Here is a 21,673-nt window from a genome sequence, read left to right on the forward strand (position 1 = left end):
ACAAGCATTTTACTTTCGGAAAATCAACCGTTCGTGAGGAAACGTCACAGGATCTTGTTTCGTCAAATCTTGGATCTGAGAAAGATTACTAAAAGATTACAGGAAAAGAGATTACTCAATCCAATCACCTCATCTTCAAGATGGAAAAATGGAAGACTAGAAAGGCTATTGGTGCATAAAGGATCAGACATCAACTTAATTAACAGCAAGGCCAAGATTACGACCTCCATTTCCTGACCCTAGGTCCAATCTCCACTCTTTTATGATTAATCTTTTTTGCTTCCGACTTTCACCACAAAAGTAGGTTACACCATTTCAGAAATGTAACACACCTCTTAGTTTATGAGAACCAAAACGTGAGATCTGTGGAAACTCCAAGTAATGGAGTTCCTGGTCAAATTCGGACAGGACCCCAAATTTACTGATGGCCTTTTCCTTAGTGGAATCAACAAATCAATATCAAATATCACTGTAGCCTGGTGCCTTTCTAGTCTTATCCACAGTCACACCCTGAAATATGGGGATGGAGTGGAAGGTAGAGAGTGAGTTCTGGAATCTAAGTCTCTGAACTTCTCCTTAACTGTATTCTTACATTAAAATATAGAAAGTCCATAGTTTAGTTAGTAGTAATGTGCCAATGTTAATTTCATAGTTTGATAAACATTAAGATGCTAACATTAGGAGAAACTGGGTGAAGGGTACAAAGGGGATTGTTTGTACTCTTTGCAACTTTGGTATTAGTCGAAATTATCCCAAAATAAAAAGTTTGTTTAAATCAAAAAACAAACAAAACAGAAAACTGTAGTGGCAGGCACTAGCTGAACCTTAAGGAATGGAGATAAATATGTAGATATTTTAAGAGATAGTGAAGGGATGCCTGGGTGGCTCATTTGGTTGAGTGATCGACTCTTGATTTTGGCCTAGGTCATGATCCCACGATTTCCTGTGTTCGAGCCCCACATCAGGCTGTGCATGAGGAGCCTGCTTGGGATTCACTCTCTGCCCCTCTCCCACCTGCACTCTGTGTCTCTCAAAATAAATAAATAAATAAATTTAAAAAGAGAGAGAGACAATGGAGATGAAATCTCAAGGTTTTTTTTGTGATATTCTGTTTCGGCCTAACAACTCTTTTTGAGTGTATAACAGTAAATACAATACCTCACACAAATCTTTGTCTTTCTGTTGCCACACCATCACCACCCCCACCCCCACAAACCCACATAGACACATGCAGGCACTCAGACTTCTGACACCCTTCTTGATATCTCTCAATCACCCCTGCAGCTGGGCGGGGCCCACACATTAGCCGCTGGGGAGAGGCTAAGCAACCAGAGAAGTTCTCATGCTGTGCCCCACAATCATCATCTCCCACTGTTTTGCCTCTCCCAGCCAGACACCTCCCACTTTAGGACTCAGTGTTTTTCTACCTCTCAGCTGAATGAAGTCCAAAAGGATTAAGTATGGAGGGAGGGGAAGCCAATGTTAACCATAGTATTTTCTATGCTTGGAATTTACATTAGAAACCTCTTGATCCCTGTTGAAGTAATATTCAGGTTCTAAATACCATGTCATCCCATGTCTACATTGTGGATTATGTTTGGTAATTTCCTCCTCTATTTTCTCTGATATGATGTGTGCCTTTGGGACACAATCCCCCACGCTAAGCAAAAGAGGCCGCTGGAAATGCAAACTTATTTAATAACGGTTTCAACAAGCGCAATTAAAAAGATCATTTAAAATGATTACTTCTTTATAAGCAGTGTAGTATAGGGGAAGGATCATGGATGTTTAGTTAGAAAGGCATGGATTTACCTCTCAGTTCTAAAAGTCCCTAAAGACAGGAGAAAACTTCTGACCTTCTCTGTTGGACTCTATCAGTTTAGAAAAAAAAAAAGGCAGAGTAGTTGTGATAGCTGTGTGAAAATATGTTATGTGAAAGCCTAGCAAAATACTTGGCATTTAGTAAGTGTTGGCTGCTGTCGCAAATGTTGTTGGTACTCCACCGTGCCCCCTCACTCTGTATGACTCCTATCCTTAGGATCTATATCTATGCCTGAGGCACTGTCTTGAGATGTAGAAGCCTCCTTCGCTACAGTCATGGCCACGGTGGGGAAGTCATGCTCCCTTAGAGCCACCCTCAATCACTGATGGTTAATACTCCCCTGCTCTGACAGGGGGTATGTTCTACACTCCTCCTCGGGGTTCCCCCAGTGGGCTTAAGCTCCAGTTGCCTATAGTGATAGCTTGCTTGATTGGACATGCTTCATTGGCTTCCTCCACTCTCTGTGTCCCTTCCCTACTGTCTCCTAAATATATGTGCTGGACCTAACACCTAAATAAATGACTTATAGTTAAAGCCATGCCTCAGGGTCTGCTTCTGGGGAGGCCTAACTAAGACTACTTCTTTCTTGCCACGTATGTACACCATAATAACAAATGGCATCTCGCTTGTAAAGACATTCAGCCACACTACAACAGTAGTATTCTTGGGCTTGTATGTATATTACGTGGGTATATGTATATTATGTGACCACTGTACATAGTGGTCAAGAACCTGGGCTCTGACAGCACACAGATCTGGATTCAAACCCTGACACTGCCATACTGAGCAAGCTATTTAATCATTCGGAGCCTTAGTTTTCTCGTCTTTAAAATGAGGATGATGATTTCTAAATGGTTATAATGATTAATGAAATAATGGATCAAAATGTGGATGATAAGCATACCTATTCCATACAATTAGTGCCTGTAAGTGAGACGGGAGATGGACTGCCTTACTGGAGTGTCTGGAGCCCAGGAAGCCTCGGTAAAATGTAAAGCGTGTGCCAACCTAGTAACAAGAAAACCCTGGCATGGCTTCCCTTCTTGCTTCTCGCCACACCCTAATGCAACATGGTTCATGCGTTCCAAATTAAGTAAAACACCATTTGGGATTATAGGTGTGATTATGCACGTGCTAATCCTCTCTCTCTTTTTTCTGTCTATACAAACACATCTTAACACACACATATAAATATGATTTAATAAGCTTATATTTTACCGGATACTTTTGCATATTACTAAGGTATTTTATGCGACCAAAGAAATTCACCATAGGCTTTCCTTAAATAACATGCTCCCATTCCTTTTATTAAATCTGAACTATCTGCTCACTTACCAAAGGCTAATCTGAACTAAACTTTTTAAGACTGCATATGTTGTATAAAGCAGGTCACACCTGTACAAACTGTGCACACGATATGCATAGTAAAAGTAAGTAAATTATTGTAGGGAGCCTAACGAGCAAACTAATTAGAAATTCCCATTCAGTGTTAGAAGTGTGTAATTAAGCAAAATACTGGGCCCATGGTAAGTATGCAGTGAGAAATATATGGATTGAATTGTGCTAAATTCCATGCTCTTCTGGGCGTGGTCATTAAGAGTCATTCTGTCCTGAGGCCCCTGGGTGGCTCAGTTGGTGAAGCTTCCAACTCTGGATTCTGGCTCAGGTTATGATCTCACTGTGGTGAGATCAGTCCTGCACCAGGCTCTGTGCTCTCTGCCCCTCCACCTCTCTCTCTCTCTCTCTCTCTCTCTCTCTCAAAAAAAGGAGTCGTTCTATCTTAAAATGTATCTTTGTTTCATAAACCTACTCTTTTATTTATCTAATCAATTTTAGTAATGATAGGATTATTTTATGATATCTTTTGTCTTTATCAAATTGCAATGTATTAGTATATTTAGATTCTACTTTATGTTGTGTATGTGTTTTTCCTCAAAATGTTCCTTAGGAAAAAAAAATGAGCAGAAGCAGACAGACTGTTCTAGGACATCCCTTCCTTTAGAGATGAGTTTCTTCAGCATAAAAAAAGATTGGCTTCCAAATTGGTTAAACTGTTTCTTCTATACAGTACAGTGACATGTTGTCTTGTTACAGTGAACATGTGCTCTCATTTTGGACGAGCTGTTCTGTGAAAAAGTTTTATTTAGCCCACAGAGCCAATCCCAGGATTTGTGGGTGTTACCTCCTTTGCGTGTTACCAGGTTTTGTCATCATCATTATTGCTTTTGCTCCGTCAGCTGTAACACAGTTTAGTAGCAACCTTTCTTAAAAAACAAGATGTTTCTGAAAATAGACAGAACAGTTGGCTAGACGGAAAAGAGATATCAACAAAAGTAGGTCTGTTGTTCCTCTGTGTTTTGCGCCCTGAATCACTTCTGAGATAGCTTCACACATTGTAAATGAACAGGCCCTGGATGAGGATATAATCTAATATAATCTGTATGTCCTGATACAAACTTTCATCCTATTTGATTACAGAAATCAATCTATATGAAACTGATTTGCTTCAGAGAATTCTTCAGGATTTCACTTTTGTTCCAGTTAAGAAGTTCAACCAAATATATTGACTGGGTTTGTTTGCTTTTTTTTTTTTTTTTTTAAGTGAGAAAACTGGGTTCCGTAAGGTAATGAATACCTTAATTGAAGATCAATAGGTGGGTCCAGTTGTTTCTTCATGGTCTGATGGTGCAGCTGATTCAGGCAAGAGGAAGTAGTAAGTAGCTCAGTTGTTTCTGGGTTTTTCTCTTCCTCTGTGCATCAGCTAAAACAGAAATTAGGTCATGCAATATTTACTCTCTGGGTAAGAGGACAGTTTTCAGCTTCCCAGTAATTAGCAGGAATGACCAATATGGAACAAAAGGACAAGCCCCTCTAATCAGTTCTTTGTCCAGAAGAAATAATACAGCATCCCTTTTAGAGCACAAGTGGGAAGACACTTGAGAAATACCAAGCCCACCAGCCATTCAGCATCCTGTGGTTCTCCATATTTGACGGCGTCTGGATCAAATGCCTACGGGGGCGCTATCCTGCAGAAATCGACATCCTGAATATGACAATAAATTCAGATGTTCTCTCTGCTTCCTGATTATGCCTCTGTGTCTGCACTCTTCCTACGGTGCATATAAATATGCCAGTAATATTTTTTAAATGCACATGTGATTTGCTTTTGTGATATCTCATCAATTAATCTTGGATAAGTTGCCGTTATTTCTAAATCTTTTTCCATACAAGATTAAGCTATTTTCTATCAAATCACCCTTGATCACTTCATCCTCCCCCTCGCTTAAAATTCTAGAACAGATTTTTTTAATCTGATATGTATGAAAGGGCTTCAGGAAGCCATGAAATGACAAAATGAGTACAGAGTGGCCCACAGTCTCCACATGTACTTTGTTCTGGCCAAAGAATCGCGTCTTTCTTCAGATTCACAAATGGGCATATAACTCCGCCATTTTTTTCACGTTTATTTATTTATTTGAGAGAGACAGCATGAGCAGGGAAGGGGCAGAGCGAGAGGGAGAGAGAATCCCAAGCAGGTTCCACGCTGCTAGGGCAGAGCCCAACCTGCGGCCAAACTGAAACCATGTGATCATGACCTGAGCCAAAACCAAGAGTTGGGCACTTAACCGACTGAGCCACCCAGGCACCCCGTAACTTTCCTTGTTTTAAGAGCTGCTGTCATCTAGATTTTCTCCCTCTTATTTCTATTGGTTAGGAAATGCTAATCCCTACAGTAGTTTTTACTGAATACATGGAGTCACCACCTTCCTCTCCCATCACAGTTCAGTGCTGGGCTCTTATTTTCTCTTACCTTCCTGGACTTCTGTGCTTTCTCGTTCCCATGAAAGAAAGAGAAGCAAGAGAGAGAAAAGAGATACACTAAACCTCAGCCAGTAACAATGGTTGGCATTTTCCTATGTGGCACCTCCTTTAATCCATCGCAGCTCCACAACTTAGATAGTATCTCTGTTTTTCCAAGTGAGAAAAGTGGAGCTCAGAGAAGTTAGTCGTTCCTACAGCCTATAAATGGAGGAGCCCACATTTAAATCTGTGTTGAATCCAGTGTTGGGGAGGAATGTTATTTTTCTCTTCTTTTTTAGGTTCTTTGGCTGCCCTAATAATTATACTGATGTGAGACAGTAAAACCGAAGAAAAACAAATTTAATGTAGTACCTGTAGGAGTTTCACGTAGACATGAGAGGGTCAAAGACGGTCAGGCAATTGAGGCTTCGAGGCCATCCTGAGCTAAGGCCAAGGGGGCTTCAAAGGGAAGAAAAACAGTTCATTGGAAGATGAGAAGAGCAAATGTTCAGTAAACAAATGTTTGCCATGCCATGAAGACAAATCTTTCTGATGTAAAAAGTTATCCCTGGTAATAGCTCTCTTCTTGGTACAGGCCCCCTATCTAAATTCTTTTAGGCTGTTGAAGGGGGAGTAAAAAGCTTCTTTTGAGTCCGTCGGGCCCTGATTGCCTTCAGCTCAAATAATTCCCATGCCCAAGTGGCACATTCCTGTGTGCCAGCCTGCCCTGAACCCCATCACTAGAGCGTATTTCCTTCGCAAAGCCTTTCCAGACAGAGTACCTGGTCATAACTTACTAACAGCATCACCTTTTATAGCGTGTAACTTACATTTCATTATTATTGTCTATCGTCCAAACATATGTTCTTATCCTAGTACAAATTTACAAATGCACATATGTTGTGTTATCGTCTCAAGGCTGTCATATTATCTCATACTACGATAGAGTGCAAGAACAATTGATACATTCATTAACTCATTCACTTTTTAAAATAACAGTTATTAAACTTGACTATTGTTAGTGCTTTGCTAAGATCTGGAATAGCGGTTCTAAGTTCTATCTTCACATTAGATTCTCCTGGGAACTTTTAAAAAATACCTGTACCTGGTCTTGGCAACAGAAACTTTGATGCGGTTAGTGGAGGTGGCAGAGGGCACAGCAGTTTAAAAAACTTTCAGGGATAGGACTTGCTATCGCTGTTTAACAAGCCCTCTAGATGTTTCTGAGGCAAGCTAAAGGTTGAGAAACACTTTACTGAAGACACAGGATGAATAAGATGTAATACTTGCCACAAAACAATTCTCCTTGGTCGCAAGGAATTCCCAGTTGTTTAAAATATGCATTTTAATTACCTAGCACAGTTCCATAACCTATAACTTTAGTTGATAATGACAGCATTATTACTACTTAAAAAGTGTGATGACTCTCATCCCTTCTTGGGCAGCCATTAAATGAAGCGTTTACAAGAAAGTAGCGGTCAGTGAATAACATCTCTTAACAGAAGTCTTATGAACCTTATGGGTTCAGCTGAATTGTCACAGTGGTTTGTAACATAGTCGCCTACAAAGAAAGAGAAAGAGAGAATTCTGAAATACAAAATCTTAAAGGATAAATGTTTCCAATGAAGGATTTTAACGTGGTGTTTGTGCTGTTTCCATTCTATTATCGTCAATGTCATGCTTGCTGTTTCTCATCTTTATTAATGTAGCTTTTTTTACAGCTTTATGACAGCATAGTTGACATACAATAAACTGCATGTACTTAAAGCTCTTAATTTGATCAGTTTGGGCTCACGTATAGAGCAGTATTATAAAACAGCTGCGGGGGACATCCAGTTCTATTACAGGTACCTCTTAGTTGTGCGGTTTTCCCCCTCCACCCCCACATGGCAGGATGGGGCTGCAGAGGAGGTTTCCTGAGGAGGTAGCATGAGCTGAGACTCCTAAGCCAACTAGATGTCAGCCCAAGTGGATAAAACGGGGCAAGGTTGTGCTGGATGGAAATAAAGCCCATCTCGTCTATGTGAAGTCTAGCTCCTTGTGGTTGTTGCTATGTATCATCACGTAGGGTTTAAAAATACCTATTAAGCCCATTTGTCTCTTGAAACTCCAATTGAGGAAGGAGGAAAGGAGCTGAGCCACTAGAGAAATACACCACACTGTTACCGACCGTAGCAATCCCAGTTTCCGTGTCTGTGGGTAGAGTCTCCTGCATGAGGGTAACCTGTTTAGCTTTGACCACCCATCTGCTCTCGGATGCACACTTCTCTGCTGTGTGTCTTATATAGAACAGCTTGCATAAAAGTGATATTTTTGCTTTCGTAGCAATGGAATCTTATTTCTTGCCTTGAACTCCCTTTTAATTTTTTTTTCTTCTTTTTCCTGAACAAATCAGTATGTCCCTCAATGTTCATTTGTCATTCCCTCCCTCCCCCAGGTGCTAATCCTGGGACTCTACCCTGTGGCTTTAAGTTCTCATTCTTTCTTCCATTGCAGGTTGGCTCCATGAGTTGGGAAAGAGACTAGAGTCTCCATACTACGGCAACAATACCTTGGGGGGCCCGTCCATCCGAAGTGCCTATATTGCCGCTCTGTACTTCACTCTCAGCAGCCTCACCAGTGTTGGGTTTGGGAATGTCTCTGCTAATACAGATGCGGAAAAGATCTTCTCCATCTGCACCATGCTGATCGGCGGTAAGGGAGACTCTTCTTCATAGCAAGACAGGGAACGAATATCTGCCACAGGATTTCTGTTACGTTTGTTCTGTCCTGAAACGCATTTAAATGGGAAGAGTCAAAAAGCGCTAATTAGAAAATCGGTGACAAACACTTTAATATACATAGAGATTAGCAATGAAAGTCTGTGATGTCAAAGAATTCCATTTTCTGGACAGATGAAGAAGTAACCGTTTACTTGATGACCGATTTTGAAAGGGCAGGAACTTTGTTTTCATGTAAATTATAGGAGTTTGAACTGCAGGTCTATGTTTGAAAGCCCATTTGACAGTCTCAAACACAGTGTTATCAAATTTTATTAATACTAATATAGTGAATTAAGGATGCTTGCTAGATCACTTAGTTAAAAATAAAAACAAAAACAAAGAAACACACCCAATAAATAATAAATAATTAACATTTTAAACTTGTTTTTATATTCCATTTTCTGTGCTAAATGCTTCAGTACAACATCCTGAGTCATTGTCTATAGGTTAGGCACGATTCCTGTCCCATTTAACAAACAGACAAATTATTATACTATTGTCCCTGAGCTCCAAACCCGCCTTCTCTGTTATGCTTTGTCACGCTGGAGTTTGGATGCTGCAAACCTCACTTTTCTTTGCCAGCCGACTTCAGTTGCTTCTACCGGTAGGGGCACCAGAGGGAGACCGGAAAGCAGGAGGTGGAGAGAGGGGACTGCTTGCTTCTCAGGCGAATGATGTACCTCAAGTGGCAGAAGTGGTCCTCGTGTTCAGCCGCCTCAGGCACTCGCAGAACCAGCCCCATTGTATCTTCTCGGAGATTCCTGCATCAGTTGGGAGCGCCCCCACATCCAAAGTCGGGCCTTCGTGTCTTACGGCTCCTCACCGCTCCTCTTTTGGGCCTTCGTGTTCTGCTAAGCCCCCTTCTTCCTTTTGTTTTTCCATCTCCAAGGACAGAAGCTCCTTCCTGCAGTTATTATAGCCACGTTACCGCTATAATCTCTTTTTGCTCGTTTAGCTCTCTAGCCCCAGGAAAACCAGTTCTCTACAGTGAATTTCCTCTGTTGAAATATTTAGGTTCATTTCCCTTTTCTAAACCGCCTAACTGATACAGGATCCACACTGTTATTATCCACATTTTTCAGATGATATATCTAAAGCTTGGAGAAATAAAGTAACTTTCCCAATGTCATACGATCAGTAAGGAAAAGAGGCAAGGTTTGAACCCAGATAAATGTTTACTTCCGTATATAAATACATATTTGGAAACTTACCAAATCACAAGACTTCTCTCATGGAGTCGTAGGAGATGTGGATATTTACCTGGATCGAGTAAACATTCTTCTTAGACTGGAATTCTTAAAGCAGGGTTCTATCAGTATTTTCTGCCCCATCACCGTTCTCCCCAAAAGCCTATTTTACCATGTTCTTTTAATGGCCTTAATCCCAGCTATCCCTTAGCATTTTTGAGCCTTATAATAGAGGATGGTTCCTAACAGGTTCCTTGCGTGGGAGATGTCAAATGGCTGTGCGGGGCTTTAAGAAATGACTCATCCAGCTTATGGCGAAATCAAAGTATAAAGCCAAGCCTTCCCTCAAGGAACTTATGATCCAGTCTGGAAGAGATAGGCTGAAAGATGTGGAAAGAGCTGTACTAACACCAGGCAGCAAAGCTCTACGTGCCGAATCCGTTAGGAAGTTCCGAAGCAGTGAGAAAACAAGGGCCAGGGATCGGGAGAATTTCTTGGAAAGGCTGTGCTGGTGACAGAGCTGCTGAAGGGGCATCCTGGGACTGCAGCAATTCTAACAGTCTTGGCTGATGTACGGCAGCAACAGCCTAGGGAGCAGAGAACAGGAATTCTCATTTTCCGAAGAGCTACAATGTGCCAGACGCCGTGGTGGCTGTTTTATACCCAGTATTATGACTTCTATAATTGCGAGTCTCCTTGATTGCCCATCTCTCAGCTTAGCAAAGTTACAGGCATTTTGCCAATATACACAGCTTATACTTATTTAATATTTGCCCATGTTTCTTCTACTCCGGATGGAAAGGTGGGGAAATGCTCAAATGTTCAAGGATTAACCTACCGATTTGACGTTTGAAGAATCTGCTTAGATAATTGAGCTTTTATTCTCTATTGATCCACATAAAATATTGTGACTGGTCCTGAATCGGAAATGGCATAAATTATTCCCTGCTGTTCACTGTAAGTAGAAAGCAATGCTGGTCACAGGGCCAAAAGATATGGGAAGTAATCAGACGATGTTACTTTGTCACTTGTTAAATGCTCATTGATCACATCATCCTGGTGCAAAACCGGTGCTCATTTGTCAGTGGCTTTAAAGCATTTGGGTGACTTGGACAGCACTTGGGAAACCACTGCTGTTGAATGGCAGACGGCATCTAAGTAACTTGAATTTATTAGTTAAAGCTTCCCAAATTTGTGTTTGTGGGAAACAACTCTGTATTACTGTGACAATTACCTTAGGCTAGAAGAAAGGATGTCTGCATTTTAGTATTTTCTGTTTAACTAACTATTTGTATGACCTTGAGAGCTAATCATAAGAGCTCATAATATGGAACATGTTGCTCGTTTAATTCTCCTAACGCCATGAGATAGAAGTTACTAACACCTTCATTTAAACATAAAGACGTGGAGTTTTAGTGAGTCCGTTGCCAAGATTCACTGAGACCTAGCAAACTTCTTACACAATATCCATGTTATTATATCCTATGAGTTGATTTTATTCACATGATTTCTACAAATATTCAGAAATAATTTATTTTTTTAAAATTTTAGGTATATATTCCTAAGGAATCAAGTCTGAGGCATCTTATTAGGAATCTCCACCCAAGGCTGATGACATTACTAATGACAGGGATGCAATATTTACTACAAAAGCAGACGGCTGCAATCTTAAATGTTGCAGGTGACTGCCCAAACCCCAGATAAATGTCTAGGGCAGAGACATTCACTGGCTGAGTGAGGAGGAGGAAGGAAGGGGAAGCTTCCGTGTGAGCATCAGTAATTACAGTGTGTGCTAACCACTGATTTATGGGAAGACGATTAAAAACTATCAGAGACATCCAGCAATACTAATGAGAAAAGGAAAAAAAAAAACATATCCGGACAATCTTGAGATTTGAGAATTTTGAGAACACCCAAAACAAAAGTAACCTTAAAAGCTTCAAACAACTATTACAGTTAACAAGTGAATGTCGTAAGGCTGACGGGTACAAGTTCAATATGCAAAAATTAATAGTATTTCTATATGCTAGTGCCAAACAACTAGAAAATTAAATGTAAGAAATGATTACAGGGGCGCCTGGGTGGCTCAGTCAGTTAAGCGTCTGACTTTGGCTCAGGTCATGTTCTTGCGGTCTGTGAGTTCAAGCCTCGCATCGGGCTCTGTGCTGACAGCTCAGAGCCTGGAACCTGCTTCCGATTCTGTATCGCCCTCCCACTTTCTCTCTCTCTCTCTCAAAAATAAATAAACATTTAAAAAATGATTATAAAAGTATCAAATATGTAGGAAAATCTCTTTTAAAATGTGTAACTCTACTATACAGAAAACTACAAAGCATTAGTGAGAAAATTTACAAGGGGAGTAACAGAAGGATATACAATGATGATGGTTTTAAGACTTAATATTATAAAGATGCCAGTTTTACCCAAATTGATCTAAGGATTCAGTGCAATGCCAGCGAAAATTCTAGTAGATGTGTGTCCATGTGTGTTGGTGGATATGTGTGTGTGTGTTTGAAAAATGACAAGCTCTTTCTACGGGTTAGTGGAAATGCAGAGCTAAAACTAGCCAAAGCAATTGTAAAGAAGAACAAAATTGGAAGATTTGTGCGACAGTTATGAAGATGTACTGTAACGTTCCAACAATTAAGAAAGCACATGTTAGCCCAGGAACAAATAGGCCAGTGGAATGGAAGAGGACAGAAATAGGCCCACACTCGTATGGACATTCTATGACACAGGGGACATGCCGTACGAAGGGGAAACGATTCTTTCAACACATGTTGCAGGGTCAAATGTATATCTGCATGTTGAAAAACAACCTGGACTCCTCTTAAAACTGCATTAAAATTAATTCCCGCTGGAGCCCTAACCATAAAGAAAAAGATGGGTAAATTGAACTACAGAATTTGTATTTTCCAAGACATTATTTAAGAGTGTGAAGAGGCAATCCACAGGATAGGAGAAAGTATTTGCAAACACTTATCTGATAAAAGGCTCGTACCTATTATATATAAAGACTGTCTACAAACCAGTATGAGAAGACAACCCAAAAAGGCATAAAACCTTTAAGAAGTACTTCACAGGGGCGCCTGGGTGGCTCAGTCGGTTAAACGTCCAACTTCGGCTCAGGTCGTGATCTCGCGGTCCGTGGGTTCGAGCCCCACGTCGGGCTCTGTGCTGACAGCTCAGAGCCCGGAGCCTGCTTCTGATTCTGTGTCTCCCTTTCTCTCTGACCCTCCCCCCATTCATGCTCTGTCTCCCTCTGTCTCAAAAATAAACGTTAAAAAAAATAAAAAATAAAAAAAAAAGTACTTCACAAACAGATTCCCATGCCAAATAGACAATAAAAATATAAAAAAGGTGTTCAACGTCATTTATCAAAGCCTTGTAAATTAAGATCAAGATTAGATAGCATTTATATTCGCCAGAATGAGATACTTAAAAACAATGACAACATGGGGCTCCCGGGTGGCTCGGTCAGCTGAGAGTCAGACTCTTGATTTGGGCTCAGGTCATGATCTCTCAGTTCGTGAGATTGAGCCCCTGATCTCGCTCAGGCTGACAGTGTGAGCGTGCACTCTCTCTCACACACATGAAATAAATAAATAAACCTAAAAAAAGAGAGAGGGGCGCCTGGGTGGCTCAGTTGGTTAAGCAACTGACTTCGGCTCCGATCATGATCTCAGGGTTCGTGGGTTCAAGCTCCACATTGGGCTCTATAATGACTGCTCAGAGACTGGAGCCTGCTTCAGATTCTGTGTCTCCCTCTCTCTCTGTTCCTCCCCTGCTCGTTCTCTGTCTCTCTCTGTCTCTCAAAAATAAATAAACGTTAAAAATTAAAAAAAAAAAAAAAAAAGAGAGAAATGAAAACTAAGCAAAGCTTATAGATTACAATAGAATTCACAACTGTGGCTACCTTTGGTAATGAGGCTGGTTAGTGTCTGTGAAGGGGACACAAGGGAGGCCTGGGGTGCTGATAACATCCTATATATTCATCTGGGGGGTGGTTCAGTATAGTGAGCTGTACATTAAATATTTGTGTAATTTTCTTGATGTGTCATTGATATTAATTTTGCCTTGTAAAATTATAATACATGAGCTAAAAATAAGAACCACCAAGTGTGGGATGGGAAGGTAGGTAGCAGTGAGCTGAGTTCTCACCTTTCATGGCAGGTTGTTTTTAGGTCTTATCTCAACATGATGAGCCAAGCAATAGAAGTAAAATTTTGTTATCTAAAATATTGGTAAAAATCACGAGACCTAAAATAAATAATTTTAAAAGATTCCCTTTGGGGAGTGGGGTGGGGGTGAAGGGATGGGTTTGGGGCTAAATGCTTCAGAGTTCATTTGCTAAGCCAATTGCTTATGATTACAAAACTTTTTACAGAAAGTATCAAACGACCAGAGGTTCATTTCAGTGCCATAAATATTTATGGCACACATAAGTTATGCCAGGCACTGTGCTATATGCTGGCGAAACAAAAATGACTAAGTCATGATACTTTCCTTCGAGGAGTTCACAGTTTAGTAATGGAAATAGGAACTTGGGCAGATGATGTTCTTTCTTTTCCCACTTTAATTTTTCCTATTATAATGCACATTTAGAAAAGACTGAAAAATCCACGGAAAAATTAGAATTACATAAAATCCCATCGCCAAAAGACAGTCTTTGCAGTCTTTTTACATATATATAGCCCTCTTTTTGGCAACATTTCTATCAATTCTGCATATTGTGTTTGCCACCAAACAAAATATATTAGAACATGTTCCCACACTTTAAAAGTTCTTCTATCACACTTGGTAATGGCTGTCCAGTAGTCACCTAACGAATAGGTTCCAATTGATGGGCCCATCGGCTCAAGCTCAGAGGTTAGATAAAGCTTCCTAGCGAAGGTGACTCACCACTGAGGACATGTCCGGTTTAAATGAGGCATCGTTGTCCCGAAAAAGGTAAAGTGAAATTCGTAACAGTTAAGGCTTTCCTTGGGTCCTCTCATCCTATATATATATATTCTCCTGACATAATTTTATTGGACCCATATGGGCTATGGTGTTCACAAATTCAGGCTTTTTTAAAGACGTCTACACTGCCATTTGAATTTGTCATTTAGGAAATTGTTCTCACTCTGTTTTCTCTGCCATCTGCCATCCACAACCCAGTGTACTCTGACAGGAGTGGAAAATTCCAGGTCAGTGAGTAGGTGGGAGAGAGGAGGAGGACAGCTAAGATTACCCAGAGCCTGAGCTCTGGTCTCCTTTTATATCAGGAGCAAACAGTCCCTCTGTAGACTCTGAAGGCAATGCGAAGTGGTTGGCTAAAGAACTCAGCAACGATGTTATACCTCAGGAGAGCAATGTTGCCCAAAATCCAGAGAAAGAAGTAGGGAGCGAGAAAAAAAAGAAGGAAGGGGATGGGAGAGGAAGGGAAGAAAAGGGGGAAGGGAAAGGAGAAGAATAAGGAAGAAAAAGGAGACAAAGAGAGAGAAAGCCAGGCAGCCCTTTAGGAGGACTCTTTCACCGGAGGTCTGTTTACATTCTTCTGAGATCCCAATTATCGAGCTTCCTCCAAGACCTGATATTAAGGCGAGATTTTACAAAATGCATTCTATACAAAATGCCTACACAAAGCAAAAGAGCCTCCCACACACTCAGCAGCAGCCCCAGCATGCTACTTTAAGAATTATATACGTCAGATTTGCTAGGAGTAAAAGGAAAAGTGAATGATAACTTCCAAACTGACCTGGATATTGCCATTCTTGAGTCAAACTTTCATAGCAGATGGAATGATTCGGCCTGAGAGTTATATATATGCTTCACCAGTGTGAAAATGATAACCGGTGACAGAGAGGCAAAATACCTTTGGAAACTGGAAAATTATGGAAGTTGGGGTTTTATTTTTTTAACTACCTAAATTAGAAGTATTTGCCTATGCTGAAATGAGACTTTGAAATTATGGTGACTCGGATATAGACTGGGACTTTCCAACAACACTGAGAATGCTACAATTAATCCAGTAATTCATTTTATTGATGATGTACAATCAGGATGCTAAACGGTCTGAACATATCACTTCTCTTACTTTAAGTGCTCTACACACATTATAATTAAGCAAAGCAAAGTTAAAATCATACACGTAATTAAGGAAGGCGGTGTTAAAATAAATGAAATAGAATTGTTCTCAGTACTCAGTTTAATCTCGATGAAAGACCATTACATACTTTTACAGACGGTAGGGCCTTCCACACACCGAGCCCATAAGTATATTAACTGAGCCTGAAATTGGTGTTTAATTTCTTTGACTTGGAGCAGAATCACTTCTCTTCTTTGCTGAGTGTTTATCATAAATAGAGGGCTCTTCTTCCAAACAAAATATTTGACCTCAGAGCCACTGTGCTCCTACAGAAGAACGGATCTCAATTTGGAATTTACCAAGAGCCATTCAACAGTAAGTTATTAGGTAATGCACATTTTTCTTAGGATAGTTTTGAGCTGTTGGAAAACGTTTCATTTTTGAAAACTTGGGGAGAATATACACTTGCCTACATTTGTATGGAGCAGGAACTGACTAAATATTTCTTGAATTTCTTTCATCAAGAAGTCATTCCCACTAACAACCACTCTTAAATATTTACGAGGTTGCTGGAAAACCTTGCCTGAGTCTTTCCCCCCATATTTTACGCCACGGAGCGTGTTGAAAATTCATGATTATGCTTTTCACTATCATGGGGAAAAAGAACATAAATTGAGCACCCGTTTTTCACACAAAATATTAGGCACTTTAAAAAATATAGATTTATACTTAATATAATTTTATATTTAAATAATAATAAATGTCATATTTATATTTATATAGTATATATATTAACTCTTTAAATCTCAAAAAAGCCCTATGAATAAGGGACAACTATGCCCATTTATATATAAGGGAACTGCATCCACGTATGGGAATTATGTATCTTCCCAAGTTCACAATTAGGAAGTGCCAAAGTCTGGTTTCATATCCCGATGTGTTTGATTCTGAAGTCCATATTCTCTCTACAACATTATATTCCTCCTGTATGTAGACCCTAAGTTTAACCCTATTCTAGTAACTGTTCCAAAATATTGAGGGTTTCCTTATTATTACCAGCTGTCTTTATAGACATGGTGATCCTATCTTTCATAGAGAAATGATGATATATAACCTAAAAGAATTTTAATTCCAATGTTAGATTAGATCGAAATTAGTATGCCAGTGATCCATACATTCTGACAAATGTAGAGGAAAGGAAGAATTTTATTTGGGGCTATCCTGAAATAGGATGGAGATTCAGGAAGATAGATGCAGTAATATGTTGGTGTTTTTGCATAAATGTATCCATTTTGATGTAAGAAACTTTAACAGAGCTCCTTGGACATTGAGATTTTGGTACAGGGACACTTCGAGAGCTCCTAATAAACAAACTACTAGATTTGTAGTCTCTTTTTTTTTTAACCAAAAACTGCTGGGCTGAAATCTGAATATCTGAGACTTGATCTGCCCATAAATGTAACTATACCCAGCCCTCACGTCTTCCAATGTCACAGCCCCAGGCGGGTCGAAGACCTTCTTGGACTATCTGATGGCATCTGCAGGGGCCATTCCAGTTCTGTTTGGCTGATGACTATTTAGTGCAAATTCCTGTCCTGAATTTTCTGATTTTAAGATTTCTGACCACTCCCTACATTGGGCAACTCCTAGAAATCCCTTTTTTTCTGGTAGAAGACCCATCTCCAATCCCCTCCAACTGTTGAATTCGTGTAAACCAAGTTTTCTATCTTATTATAATCAGGTGGTGGTTTCAGAAAGGGGACGGTTCAGTAAGAAATTGGGGATTAACAAAACCACACTGAGATATCACCTCACACCAGAGTGGCTAAAATGAACAAATCAGGAGACTATAGATGCTGGAGAGGATGTGGAGAAACGGGAACCCTCTTGCACTGTTGGGAATGCAAACTGGTGCAGCTGCTCTGGAAAACAGTGTGGAGGTTCCTCAAAAAACTAAAAATAGATCTACCCTATGACCCAACAATAGCACTGCTAGGAACTTCCCCAAGGGATACAGGAGTGCTGATGCATAGGGGCACTTGTACCCCAATGTTTATAGCAGCACTTTCAACAATGGCCAAATTATGGAAAGAGCCTAAATATCCATCAACTGATGAATGGATAAAGAAATTGTGGTTTATATACACAGTGGAATACTACGTGGCAACGAGAAAGAATGAGATACGGCCTTTTGTAGCAACGTGGATGGAACTGGAGAGTGCGATGCTAAGTGAAATAAGTCATACAGAGAAAGACAGATACCATATATTTTCACTCTTATGTGGATCCTGAGAAACTTAACAGAAGACCATGGGGGAGGGGAAGGAAAAAAAAAGTTAGGGAGGGAGGGAGCCAAACCATAAGAGACTCTTAAAAACGGAGAATAAACTAAAGGTTGATGGGAGGGAGGGGAGGGTGGGTGATGGGTATTGAGGAGGGCACCTGTTGGGATGAGCACTGGGTGTTGTATGGAAACCAATGTGAGAATAAATTTCATATTTAAAAAAAAAAGAAATTGGGGATTAAATATAATCTGACTGAGAAAGCTCATCAAAACAGGAGTCCTATGTATATGTACCACCTGGTTCTTCTCAGGATGGCAACATAACACTAGGCAGAATACCAGTTTTCCTCTGTGAATGTATTTGTTTCTTTAATAGTCTCAGATTTTTTGATATCTCCCTTAAAATTTAACCACGGAGTAACCACAGAGCCAAAGTGGGGTTGGCGATTGGAGCCATATTAATCTCAGCTTCAGATTGCTCAGAAAATCCTCAGTTACATTTCTAACCACTTTCTCCATACCTTTATTAATAAAAATGTGTCATATTTAATATCATAAAACTAATTTTAAGTGATGGCTTAGGGGAAAAGACTAGGGCTAACCACTTAGACTAATTTTGAAAATGTATTTGTTATTATGATAACCACTGAGCTATAACTTTATAGTTTATTTTATGAAATTATATTAAAATTATTTTATCATGGTTATTAAACTATACCTGTTAAAAATGTAGATGCGAAAAGTACAAAATAAAAGTTTGTCCTGGCCAGAATGGCAGGTAACGGATTAAGTGTGGGTCAGTTTTGCCTATTACTGAGGATTTTTGGAAGATATTTTTATTCTGATTGATTTTAACTCTGATCAAAATGACTACGTTAGGATGCAGTCTATGGCGAAGTGGCTGTACCAAAACGCTTGTACCAAAACAGCTGTATCAACATGGCCACATAAACATACTCTGCTGAATTCAGGATCTATAAACTGTAAATTTAGACTTAACGGGTGAGCCCCTCCGTCATAGTTCTCTCCCATTGTATGCTGTGTTGTCTTCTCTAGCCTTGATGCACGCCTTGGTGTTTGGAAACGTGACCGCGATCATACAGAGGATGTATTCCAGATGGTCCCTCTATCACACTAGAACTAAGGATCTGAAGGACTTTATACGAGTCCATCACCTGCCCCAGCAGCTCAAGCAGAGGATGCTCGAATATTTCCAAACAACCTGGTCAGTCAACAATGGAATAGATTCAAATGAGGTAATGTTCATTTCTCATGCTGAGGTTTTCAGGCAGAAAGCACATATTCTTGGCTAAAAGCAAGGTGCTCAAATTCAGGTCTTGGAAGTGAAGTACACATCTACCAACTTGCTCATCCCTATTTTTTAATCCCTCGTGAAACCCCGTCTATCTTCTTTCATCTGCTTTGGCTTATGTTTTCATTATGCCACTTTGGATTGACCAATGTTTTATGTTAATTTGCTATTCTGGTCAATTGGACTGCCTAACTTTCATCCTCATTGGCCCTCTTCGGAGGAACCAATTCTTATGACTACTAAACGGTGTCATCTTGGAATTGAGATTACCCAAGTTAATGTGCGCCTTTAAAACCAACAAAGTAAAACCGAAAATATCTTCCAGCACACATGTTATCTGTAGACTCCCAGGAATACTCCAGACCACCACCACTGTAAGAAAGGTATCCTATAAATCAAACAAACGTGCTACAACCGCTCCCTCCCAATCAAGCTAGTAATCCATACTTTTAAGTAATTATTTGGTTTCTTTTCTCTTCGTGTGATCATAATCTAAAGGAAACACCAGTGGGCCCAAATTCCATATCTTCTGTCCCGAGTAGGAGTCTTTGTGAGAAGCATGTCACAGTATGCCATACGTTTTCGTTCCAGAATCTTATTAATGTATTCTACTTCCCCGGCCTTATTATCAGCTAATTTTTAATGAGCACCTAACTGGGGTCACAGTCACTAAAAAAAAATCTCTCCAGGACTATCACATACATATAGTTCCTCTTCTATACTCTTATTGGTCAAACAGTGGGAAGGACACCCCCTTGTCTTGCAGAGTAAATCAATTAGACTAGACTTACCCCAACTTGATTTCTTCTTTCATCTTGACAGCTTTTGAAAGACTTTCCAGATGAGCTGCGTTCTGACATCACTATGCATTTGAACAAGGAGATCTTACAGTTGTCCCTTTTTGAGTGTGCCAGCCGGGGCTGCCTCAGGTCTCTGTCTCTACACATCAAAACCTCTTTCTGTGCTCCGGGGGAGTATCTGCTGCGTCAAGGAGATGCTTTGCAGGCCATCTACTTTGTATGCTCAGGCTCCATGGAAGTTCTTAAAGACAGCATGGTGCTGGCTATTCTTGGTACGTCGGAGTTGAAAAGCTTCGTGAAATTTTACCCTAGAGCATAAGTTAAAAAGAAAAAAAGCGGGGAGGGGGGTATTGCTATTGTGAGTAAGAAAATTCTGGATGAATATATGGAATCAGGCAAATTTGAATGGATTTAATTTGCCAACTATGTATTATTATTGTTCTGCCACATACTGAGTTTCCACATTCAACATATCATTTCATTCTTGTTAAAAATCCAGCAGTATTGGGGCGCCTGGGTGGCTCAGTCAGTGGAGCGTCACTCTCTTTGCCCCTCCTCTGCTCACATAGGCGTGCTCACTCTCTATCTGGATTCATAGTGCTGGATTAAAAACAAATCCAGGGGCACCTGGGTGGCTCAGTTGTTTAAGTGTCTGACTTTGGCTCAGGCTACGATCTCACAGTTAGTGAGATTGAGCCCCAGAGCAGGCTCTTTGCGGTCAGGGCAGAGCCCGCTTCAGATCCTTCGTCTCCCTCTCTCACTCTCTACCCCTCGCCCACTTTCTCTTGCGCTCTCTCTCCCCAAAATAAATGAACGTGAAAAAGATTTGTTTAAATCCAGCAGATGAGTATTAACCCTATTTTACAAATGACTAAATAGTATGTTCACTTAATTTGTCCCAAATAACATAAGAAAATGAACACAGTTCTTTCTGATTCCTAAAGCCAGATTATTAGTCATGATGCCTGCTGCCTCTTAGTGAAATAGCTGGTCAATTTTAAAGGGGCATTTTTGTATTTTTGTGGAGAACAAAGTTAGAGAAGAACATGAAAATGGCTCCATCTGTGCTAGAAATAACACAAAAGTGATTATGCACTGAAGGTAAGCTCTCATTGCAGTCACTAACCCAATATTGTCAAGGTGGCCATAGGCCTCTTTTTTATTTTTTTAACTTCCTCAAAGAAAATTCACAAGACAGTTTGTGAAGATTTTGTACCACAAAACTGACTCCCAACTTTTAAGACCTAATTGGTGTTCATTGAAATATAAAGGTCAGCTGACAAAAGGTGTCACGTAGAGTGAATATAGAAAAATTCCTACCCACAATTTTATGTGTACTTCTTTTGAAATCACTCGTTTTTTGTTTATTCAAATATTTATTGGGGCTTACGAACGTATCAGGTTGTGATCTAAATATATTTTGAACACCAATGTAGTACGCCACTGTTTAGAATTTGTGTTCATAAAAAGGGGCTAATTTATATTTAATATATTCAAGAACTAAGATTTAGAAACAGCCTAACCGTTTATAACATATTTTTACATATCGGGTCTTGCTTAAGCCTTCCTAACACAAAGAGACAGATAAGAGTGGTGTTTTCTGTTTTTTCCAAAGTCAAAGCTAACCTAGGTTTT

The 21,673-nt window shown here is 40.0% G+C and overlaps 1 protein-coding gene across 1 annotated transcript in view; it reads left to right on the forward strand.

Annotated features, from left to right (window-relative positions):
* The window catches only part of KCNH8 (potassium voltage-gated channel subfamily H member 8), a 356,732-nt gene that overhangs the window by 275,810 nt on the left and 59,249 nt on the right, over positions 1-21,673 (forward strand). Inside the window, exons 8-10 of the mRNA XM_060638579.3 lie at positions 8,120-8,317; positions 18,983-19,182; positions 20,061-20,310. Of these exons, the coding sequence (XP_060494562.1) occupies positions 8,120-8,317; positions 18,983-19,182; positions 20,061-20,310 (648 nt within the window). The remainder of the gene's footprint in view (positions 1-8,119; positions 8,318-18,982; positions 19,183-20,060; positions 20,311-21,673) is intronic.

Source organism: Panthera onca, chromosome C2 (assembly GCF_046562875.1).
Source record: "Panthera onca isolate mPanOnc1 chromosome C2, mPanOnc1 haplotype 2, whole genome shotgun sequence".
NCBI classification, from domain to species: domain Eukaryota; kingdom Metazoa; phylum Chordata; class Mammalia; order Carnivora; family Felidae; genus Panthera; species Panthera onca.